General features: G+C 38.1%; 1 protein-coding gene across 1 annotated transcript; it reads left to right on the forward strand.

Annotated features, from left to right (window-relative positions):
• Positions 1 to 564: 564 nt before the first annotated feature.
• On the forward strand, positions 565 to 7613 carry LOC143542928 (outer envelope protein 61-like). The gene is made up of 12 exons (XM_077035386.1): positions 565 to 588; positions 741 to 843; positions 1137 to 1367; positions 3990 to 4046; positions 4141 to 4269; positions 4463 to 4540; positions 4624 to 4694; positions 4768 to 4817; positions 4908 to 5064; positions 5765 to 6296; positions 7049 to 7192; positions 7286 to 7613. The coding sequence occupies exons 2-12, from the start codon at positions 748 to 750 to the stop codon at positions 7430 to 7432; spliced, it is 1692 nt and encodes a 563-aa protein (XP_076891501.1). The 5' UTR covers positions 565 to 588; positions 741 to 747; the 3' UTR covers positions 7433 to 7613.
• Positions 7614 to 10258: the final 2645 nt, after the last annotated feature.

Genomic DNA, 10258 nt, shown 5'->3' on the forward strand with positions numbered 1-10258 from the left:
ACCAAGAAATTTTAGAACAATAAAAATGAAAGTTAGAAGTACAAGTTACCAATCCAAATTATTACCAACGTTTAAGGGTTGTTTTTGTGGGCTGCAAAAGGGATTTTAAAAATGATATGCGTCCGACACACCGTGCTGAGTTTCAACATGCTATCTATTGATATATTATCAACCGATGGGGTAGGTTATTACGAGGAGGATGAATTTGACATTTAAAGTTGGGCTTTAATCCACAATAATTGGGATAACAGTTATATGGTAGTATATTAATTTTGTTTATAATTAATTGAGATTAAGGGGGTGTTTAGGATTTTTTATTTTACCTCTTATAACTTTTCATTAAGTTAATAAGTTACAATATTGTAACTTATGAAACTTTTCCTCTTACGATATAAGTAATCCCAAACACCTTATTATTTTTCAAAAAGTTTATAAGTTATAAATTGGTGTAAATAAGCGGTCTCAAATAATCCCTAAGTTGTTGGTAGAAAACATAGAAGCAGAAAGAAAGAAAGAAAGAAAGAAAGAAAAGACGAAGGGGATCAAAGTCAACAAACGGCATCTCATCATCGTTATCGGCCTAGTTTGGTAGGCGCATGCATCATCCATCAATTCATTAATCAAATATAAATAAAATCCATCCATCCCCAATTTTACAACACAATTATTAATTAAATTAATCATTCTAATTCCTCCTGTGGAATTATTATTATTATTATTATCTCTTGTTCAAAATTCAGATCCACGATGTTTCCTGGAATGATGGATCCGGAGATGATGCGCCTGGCTCAAGAGCAGATGAGTCGTATGTCACCTGACGATTTAGCTAGGATTCAACAACAGGTTACCTACCTACCTACCTTAACCTCACTCATTATATATTATAATTACTTTGCTTTTCAACAAATTCTAGGTCTATTGTTTTTTCTTTCCTGTCTAATAAGTCACCAGCTATTGGAATTAGAAACAATAGGAAAATCTCTTATTCCAACTCACGGTTGAAAACTGCCTTAGTTTCTAAACGCCCTAGGATGCATGCTACCTACTTATTTCTTTTTCTTTTCTTCCTGATAACTATATCAATGCTGATTCTTATGTGCTTTTAAAAGTTATAAGTTTTGTTATTTGTATTGCAGATGATGTCCAATCCTGATCTGGTCAGAATGGCGACAGATAGCATCAAACATATGAAACCTGAGGATTTAAGGTATGCTGCACAACAGTTGAAGTCTACTAGACCTGATGAGATGGCACAGATTGGTGAGAAGATGGCCAATGCAACACCCGAAGAGCTAGCTGCTATGCGTTCTCGAGTAGATGCACAAATAACCTATGAATTGAATGCAGCTCAGACGCTGAAAAATCAGGTAACTTAATGTTCATCAACTCTAGCCATTATCTTCATGTTAGTAAAAACTAAAAGTTTCATTTTCATCATCTTGATGCAACAAGTTAGCATTGTACTTTCTCAAATATACAATTCTTTAAAAAATTGTTGAAAACTAAATGTTTTTACATGTTTAACGGCTAAATTGGTACGGAACAAAGAATAATCACCAACGTGGCACACAAACACAAAGATAGTTTATGACATTAGCCTTTATAATTCTTTAAAGTCACAATTAGGCCTGCAAATGAATTGTACGAACATCAAAGGGGCATGCTCGTCTTTGTTTGTTTAACTTTAATTGAACAATCTAACACGAACAGTTAAGCGAATGGAGTTTCTTGCTCATGTTCGTTCGTTAAGAAAATGAGCATGTTCGTTTGTTAATAGTATAAACAAACGGTTCAGGGACAAAAGCTAGCGCTGCACGCCATTCTTCTAACCTCGCATGAGTATCCCAGGAACAAAAACTAGCGCTGCACGCCATTCTTCTAACCTCGTTAAGAAAATGAGCATGTTCATGTTCGTTCGTTAGAGAGTAGGGGGGTTCCTGGGAGGTATATAGACATTAATTAGAGAGATGTATGATCGGACAAAAACTACTGTTCGAGCACCTGTAGGGGATACTAATTTCTTTCCCGTGGAGGTAGGACTCCACCAAGGGTCGGCATTGAGCCCCTTTCTATTTGCGATCGTCATGGATGAGTTGTCAAAGTCGATTCAGGAGAGGGTCCCGTGGTGTATGCTTTTTGCAGATGACATTGTGCTAGTTGCTGAAACTAAAAATAGCCTCAATGCGAGGTTAGAAGAATGGCGTGCAGCGCTAGAGGACAAAGGATTAAAAATTAGTTGCTCGAAGACAGAGTATCTACATTGTGATTTCAGTGGCCTTGGAGACGACGGGGACTCTCAGATCACCATAGGGGGTCAAGTGGTTACACAAGCTACTAAGTTCAAATACCTAGGATCGTTTGTACAAAAAGATGGGGACATCGATAGTGACGTAACCCATCGCATTCAGGCGGGATGGTGTAGGTGGAGAGCAGCTACGGGGTTTTTGTATGTTAGGAGGTTCCCAACTAAATTAAAAGGGAAATTTTACAGGATCGCGGTTAGACCTGTTTTGTTATATGGGACAGACTGTTGGGCCATCAAGAAAACACAAGGGCACAAGATGGAGGTGGCGGAGATGAGGATGCTGAGGTGGATATGTGGGCACACAAGGTTGGACAGAATAACAAATTAGGTTTTTAGGGAACAACTAGGAGTTGTTAGTATAAGTGAAAAAATAGAGGGGAGATTGAGATGGTATGGACATGTGAAGAGAAGACATGTGATGGCGCCAATTAGAGCAATGGAACCCTCAATATAGAAGGACGAAGGAGTAGAGGCAGACCCAAATTGACTTGGGAGGAGCGGATTAGGCAGGATTTGCTAGAGTTACACCTCTCCGAGGACATGGTCCACGACAGGACTTCATGGAGACGTAGGATTAAGGTTAAGGACTTTTAGAGAAGGCCACTTTTGTGTCTTAGCTTAAGCGTATGGACATAGACTCTTCTAAATTTAGGGGATTTTGTTTGTGCTTGTTCTTTTGTTGGTATGTATATTTGGATTCGATTTCATAGGTGCTAGTATTTGACTACGCCACTTTACCACTACATGTGTTGTTATTTGGTACATGTGTATTTGTATGTTGCATGCTTTGGAGCCGGGGGTCTCTTTGGAAGCAGCCTCTAGAGGTAAGGTTGCCAACATCACACCTTCACCAGACCCTACTAATAGCTTTTGCTATTGGTGGGATTTACTGGGTATGTTTGTTGTAAACGGTTCAGGAACGTAAATGGACAACTGTAACTGAACATAGATGAACAAACTAAACGAGCATAACTGAGCCTAAAAAGTTAATAAGGCAACAACAGCCTTACCCATTAAATCCCACCCATAGCCTAAAAATATTAGTAAGAGTATAGACTATATAAATTATAATGGGTGATATATTAATTTAATAAAACTAGATCAAACTATCCTAACGGTACAACAATTTGAATAATTACAAAAGCAAACATGAACAAACGTCATAAATGAACGTAATGAATGAACATAAGCGAACAAACATAAACATAACTGAATGAACCACACATGTGCTCATGCTCATTCATTTAACTAAGTGAACATAAATTTCTGTTCATGTTTGTTCGTTTATTAAACAAACTAAAATTAATGAACTTCCCGTCGAACGGTTCATTTTACAGGCCTAGTCACAAATATAAGACATGCATACATTACATACACAGTAACCATGTGTGTTTATAAGCCATCATGACAACACACTTTTACCTTATGAGACTGGAAGCTTTTAAAGTGGTTTTGTACTCCATTTGAAACTCATGTGATTAATGATTTTTAATTTATAAGATAGTGTATTCAAGTTCTGAATTTTAAAATTGACTTTAAACTGTAAGATAAAACAAGTAGGTTATTTAGAAAGCTTTATATTAATTGCCATATCTCATTGAATTGTTAATAAGTTATTGGTTTGATTTGTTTGTTTTGTAAAAATTTGTGTAGCTAGTGAATGTCTTTGTTTTCATTTTGGCAGGGGAATGAATTTCACAGCCAGGGAAGGTTTAAAGACGCCTTGGAGAAGTACATGCGGGCAAGTGTAGCATTTAAAATCTCTAACTTTAAGGGGCTTTTGTTTTTGGAGTTAAAACTAACTTTATTTTAATCACTTGGTTTTTATTAATCAGGCAAAAAATAACCTAAAAGGCGTTCCAACAGCTAAAGGCGGAACTCTCCTCTTGGCATGCTCTCTTAATTTAATGTCATGTTACTTGAAAACAGGGCAGTTTGATGAGTGCATTGACGAAGGCACTGAGGTATCACTCAAGTTGCACCTTAGTTTTATTTACATATTTAATTTTTACAAAAACGAAGTATTTTATTTTTATTTTTGCTGCAAATTATTGAGTAGCATTTGCCATCTTCAGTACAAGTGCTGAAGGCTAGAAGTGGGAAGTTAAGTTTGGAAGCAATATAATTAATTAACTTAGTGATCTAAAATTGATGCAGGTATTGGCAAGTGATGCAAGAAATGTCAAAGCTCTTTATAGGAGAGGTCAAGCATATAAACATTTAGGAAAACTGCAAGTGAGTTATTATATGTTATGTGACTCTTAATTAAGGTTGAAATATTATGTCTCATATTCTCATTGACTTTGTAAACTTTATAGAAAGCAGTGTCTGACTTGTCGAAAGCACATGAACTTTCTCCAGATGATGACACTATTACAGATGTTTTAAGGTACAAGTTTTTATATACTTGCATGCTCATAGTTTCTCTTTCTTTTCAACTTTTTATTTATTTATTAACATAGGGATGCCAAGGACAAATTAACTGAACAAGGTGATGAGGATGCACCAGGAGGTATTTTTATTTTCCTTCATGTCAAATTTCATATCAACCAAACCACGCCATATGTCGTTTCAGCTAAGAATTTTTATGCAATTTCACTAGGAATAAGAATTGAGGAAATTACTGATGAAGTGCCCCCTGTATTACCTGAAACGGGTCAAACTTCATCATCACAATCTTCTGAGCAGAATAAGGATTTTGGTAAGCAAGCAAGGAGCACTACTACTGGTGTTCCTAACGATGACAAGGAATCCATCAGGTTTGTTATAGAGGTTTATTTATATGCAGACGGGCTTGTAATCGAAGTTTAATTGTTACCGAACAAACAATTTAACACGAACAACTAAATGAACAGGGTTTTTTTGTTCATGTTCGTTCGTTAAGAAAATGAACATGTTCGTGTTCGTTTATGTTTGTTTGTTAACAGTATGAACAAACAGTTTACACATGAAAACGAACAAACATAACCGAACATAGATGAACAAACATAACTGAACATAGATGAGTGGACATAACTGAGCTAAAACCAGTTAAAAGTAATGTGAAGAAAAATGTTTTGGGCCTAAAAAGTTATTAAAACTAGACTAAGTTGTAATGTGTCAGAAAATTTTAAATGAATATATTAATGAGCGTACACGAGCGAGCTTATACACAAATGGTAATAAACTAACAACCATAAATGAACATAAACGAATTTTAATGAACGAATGTAAATGAGCATTTGTGAACAAAAGTGAGATGATACATGTGTTCATGTTCATTGGTTTTACTAAATGAACAAATTATTTTGTTCATGTCCGTTCATTTGTTAAATAAACGAACGTAAACAAACATCCCACCGAATGATTCACGAACTTTTAACGGAATGTTCGGTTCGTTTACAGGCCCTATCAACAGGCCACATGATCAACTTCTTTAGGAAAATCTACTTATTTTATTTTTTAATCATTTTTGAGTAGATCATTTCAGAGCTTTTTGTCTCAAACCAACCCGGAAACCTTATCATCTCTAAGTGGAGGAAAATTTGAAAACATGTCTCCTGATATGGTAAAAACTGCCTCAAACATGATTAGCAAGATGCCACCTGAAGAATTTCAAAAAATGCTTGAAATGGCATCTGCTTTTAACGGGGGAAACGGGAACCCGTTGTTGAATAGGAATAATAAAGAGTCGGGCATGCCAAATTTAACGCCTGACATGATTAAATCAGCGACTGATATGATGGGTAAGATGTCACCAGAGGACATGCAAAAGATGTTTGAAATGACTTCAAATTTAAATGGTGGTAGTTCACAATCAAATAGGAGTACTAGTAATAATAATGGTAATTTAGAAGGGCAAGAAACTCAAAGGAGTTCAAGAGATTATGAAATTAATGATGAGAGTGGTCCTTCTAGAGGCTTTTTGAATTCAAGAAGTGCACCTCAACCAAGCTTCCCTAGCTCTAGCTCTGATATTAGAAACCAATTGAGGAATCCTGCAATGCGTGAGGTACATTTTGATATTTGTTTTTTCATTTGTGTATTTTTAAGATTTTAACTCTCAGTCGCTCTCTTTATGTATATGTATGTGTGTGTATACATGGGTGAATCTTATATGGTCTCCGACTCCCCCACCCCCACCCCACCGTATGTGAAAAATTTTATACGTACAGAGATCGGTCCTGCGTTTTCGTCCAAGCGTCGGCACTATGTGTATGCGTGTGTATGTTTATACATCTACATATGTATATGCCTATTTATATGTGTATATGTGTGTGTGTATTATAGAGGGACACATGTTTACAACCAAGCCGGGTGGTCTATAGTTATGGGTGGGAATATTAGACACGACCCGAAACCTGAAAATAATCAGGTTTTGGGCTGTCATATGTTTGGATCGACTTGTTTAATTAACCAGGTCAAGCAACTAACTCGTTTTTGACCCGTTAACCCACTTTTTACAACCCACCAACGCAATTAACACTTTCCAACTTGATTACTCTCCCCGCCAACCTGTCAGTCGTCTAGATAAATGGGTTAAACAGGCTGGGTTCATGTTACATGATTTTAAGTGTGTGCTATTTAGGATTGATGTTATGACACGAATAAAATACGGGTCGTGTTCGGGTTGATCATTTTAACCCGCCACCCCGACATGATGACGCTAAGTATTACATAGTCAAGAATCATTCAACTTTTGCATAATAAAAGCTTGCTAGTCGCATTTTATAATTGAATTCCTTTTTATTCATTATTTTCCAGATGATGTCATCAATGATGAAAAATATGAGCCCGGAGATGATGGCAAACATGAGTGAACAATTTGGAGTCAAACTTTCTCGAGAGGATGCAGAAAGAGCTCAACAAGCCATGTCTTCATTATCACCAGAGAACCTCGATAGACTCGTAACCTCTTAAACTTATTTTATTGACAAAATAATTAATTTAACAAAATATATTTTACATCATCATATTTACATTTATTTGGTGGTTTTACAGATGAAGTGGGCAGATCGGATACAACGAGTCGGCGAAAAAGCTGTAAAAGCAAAGAATTGGCTTCTTGGTCGACAAGGTTTGGTTTTAGCAGTTTGTATGCTCGTTTTTGCGATGTTTCTTCATTGGCTTGGATACATTGGCAGTTAAGTGCAACCGTTGACTGATGTTGTTGACCTAACTCGGGGGTGGAAGGATGAACCCGAATGCACAGATTAGGTGGTTATTGTGAGGCGGGGCATGTTTTTGTTCTTGAGATGGAACTTGTAACACCATAAATAGACATTTTGCATCTTAGTTTATAAATTGTTCAATATGAAACGGAAACGGAAACTGGGATATGCTTGTAACTTTTGAGAATCATTTATTTATTGTTTTGTGGTTAAGCGATTATATATTTATTTTTATTTGTTATACATATCCAAGTTGATGTTCTGTTAAAGATTTATTAGTTGTAGATTAACCACATATAAGTGATGGTGCAAAAACCGACAGTTGATCGCGGCCGAAGATGATCATGAAGTGATTATAAGAGAATGCCCGGCCAAGGGGTTCAACGCATCAATAAAAACAACGGTATAGAGGTAGGGTACCATAAAGACCCAAATAGCTTTAAGTATCACCCGCGGATCGGAGAGAAACCCCTCAAATGCCACCCGCGGGGCATATGGATCACCCGCACAACTTACTTTACGCGGAAGCATCCAGGCACTCTCAAACTTCATCCGCGTGAGAGCACATCTACCCGCCAAGATGACCGGGAGGCAATGCCAACAGCACAACTGTAAATAACCGACTGGTTCTAGAATGTTTACCAAGATGTTTTCTTAGGCAATACGTGATCTCTCAACCAATGGATGAAGGACACCTGACCAGGTTGTTATAACTGTGCACATGACCAAGAGTTAACTCGTCCTATCATAGAGCGACGCGTGTCCAGGTTGTTATACCCATGCACATACAACGTATAGCTCAACCTATCATGTGAGGTCACGTGTCCAGGTGGTTACGAGAGCATCTTCTAGAAAGGGACAACTGGCTCAATCACATTCCCGCATCCTTTGGCTATAAATACTCTCTCAATCTCCATGAGGCATTCATTCGTTCAAACTAGTGCTAGTTGATGCGAGTTACTTCGGAAACAAACAGACTAAAGTCAAATTCATTTGGGGTATTCTCTCAATTCCAAAAAAGCAACGGGATCAAGTATGAGTTGTCGATCAGAACATATATGGATAGAACCTATAAAGGGGGCTCGAAAAATAAGTAATTTATGCTGGGCTACTATCCTTTTTTTAGGTTCATTAGGATTCTTATTGGTTGGAACCTCGAGTTATCTTGGTAGAAATTTGATATCTTTCTTTCCGTCACAGCAAATCGTTTTTTTTTCCACAAGGAATTGTGATGTCTTTCTATGGGATCGCGGGTCTTTTTATTAGCTCCTATTTGTGGTGCACAATTTCGTGGAATGTAGGTAGTGGTTATGATCGATTTGATATAAAAGACGGAATAGTGTGTATTTTTTGTTGGGGATTTCCTGGAAAAAATCGTCGGATCTTCCTCCGATTTCTTATAAAAGATATTCAATCCGTCAGAATAGAATTTCATAATCCCTGGAGAGAAGGTTCACTAATAGGCCTAGGGAGAAGTCATTTGACTTATTCACATCCAGATCATGAATGTTTGGAATCCATATTATGCAAGGAGACATTGCTTTTGCTAATTCGAAATGAAGGGTGATATAAAGCAGGTCTTCATCTTCAGGCATCATATTCATAGTTAGCGCATTCATGCTAGTTAGCAGTTCCGGCTCCATATCAAGGATATCGTCACTAGCATCAATATCGTCACTAGCATCAATATCGTCAAAACCTTGAAACTTTTTATCTAGGAACTTGTTCAGAAATACCGTAATGAAAGGAAGATAGGAGTTTTTCGCTAGGTATTTGACCATTCAGTAGAACTTTCCAGATCAGTAGAACTTTCTCGTATAATTTGATCACTCGTTCTGGCATCCGCGTTTTTACTACTATTTCCACTTTCACCACAAATGGAACTAGAAATGTAATTGTGACTGGAATTGTCACTACCACTTACAGTGTAACTATCAATACAGATTTGAGACTGAAGATAACTGTCAATGCAACTATTCATGTGATTATTCCAAGTATACTGAGTATCATTCATGGAAGGATCATTCATGGAAGGATCAGTGTACTATCTATTTACGTTACTTAAGTACTTCCTCTATGAAGAACAGTACTTATTCTCACGCCGGAGGGTGGTTACGGGAAGACCCCCCCCCCCTCTTGTCCTTCTCGTAACGAGCTCACGGTGTCTATTTCGCAGGTTCCAGGCACCGGACTTTGGGAAGTTGTGCTCATATCGTGTTAGTTGTTATTGTATCCTATCTGGTTGACTCATTGGATCCAGGACCCGTCTAGGGGATTGGATCAATGTCGTTCGGCATTATTAGCAACCAGGCGGTTGTCTTTGGCTTCTTTCATAGCCTCAGCGGCTTTTTTTTCCGCCTGGGTTGCCCTAATCTCCAACTCCTCCCATTCCTCATTCATGCCTAGTCAGTCCCGACATAATTCTTGAGTGGTGGAGACAGTGTTGGCTAGGCTGTCAGAATAGGAGTTCAGTAACTCTTGGCACGGACGCCTGCGCTGACGCTCCCTCTCCGCAGGAGGAAGACCTCCATGCAGATATTCTAGGCAAGCATCCGCGTCAGAAAAAAGTTGAGTCCTGGCGTAAGGACCAACGCGGACGATGCACTGAAGAGTCTTCCCCGTGCTGGGATGAGGACGCTTTCGGGCCACAACCTTAGGCGCTAACCCCCCCTCTTCCCTAAAACGATAGGAAGCATAGAGAGGTGAAGAAACGACGGGGTCTTTAGAGTTACCGTCTTTATTACCCCCTGAAGGGGGGTATCCGCGATAACAACCGGCTCCTGCACACCTGTCGACGGAGATG

Source organism: Bidens hawaiensis, unplaced genomic scaffold (genome assembly GCF_021521415.1).
Source record: "Bidens hawaiensis isolate Kalapana, Puna unplaced genomic scaffold, B.hawaiensis_p1.1 tig00013005_1, whole genome shotgun sequence".
Classification (NCBI taxonomy): Eukaryota; Viridiplantae; Streptophyta; class Magnoliopsida; order Asterales; family Asteraceae; genus Bidens; species Bidens hawaiensis.

What these genes read in the sequence shown, in the direction of transcription:
- LOC143542928 (XM_077035386.1), top strand. Translation starts at nt 748, where the DNA reads ATGTTTCCTGGAATGATGGATCCGGAGATGATGCGCCTGGCTCAAGAG. An exon ending in TAGCTAGGATTCAACAACAG is followed by an intron (nt 844 to 1,136) that starts GTTACCTACCTA and finishes TTTGTATTGCAG; the next exon opens with ATGATGTCCAATCCTGATCT. An exon ending in ACTATTACAGATGTTTTAAG is followed by an intron (nt 4,695 to 4,767) that starts GTACAAGTTTTT and finishes TTATTAACATAG; the next exon opens with GGATGCCAAGGACAAATTAA.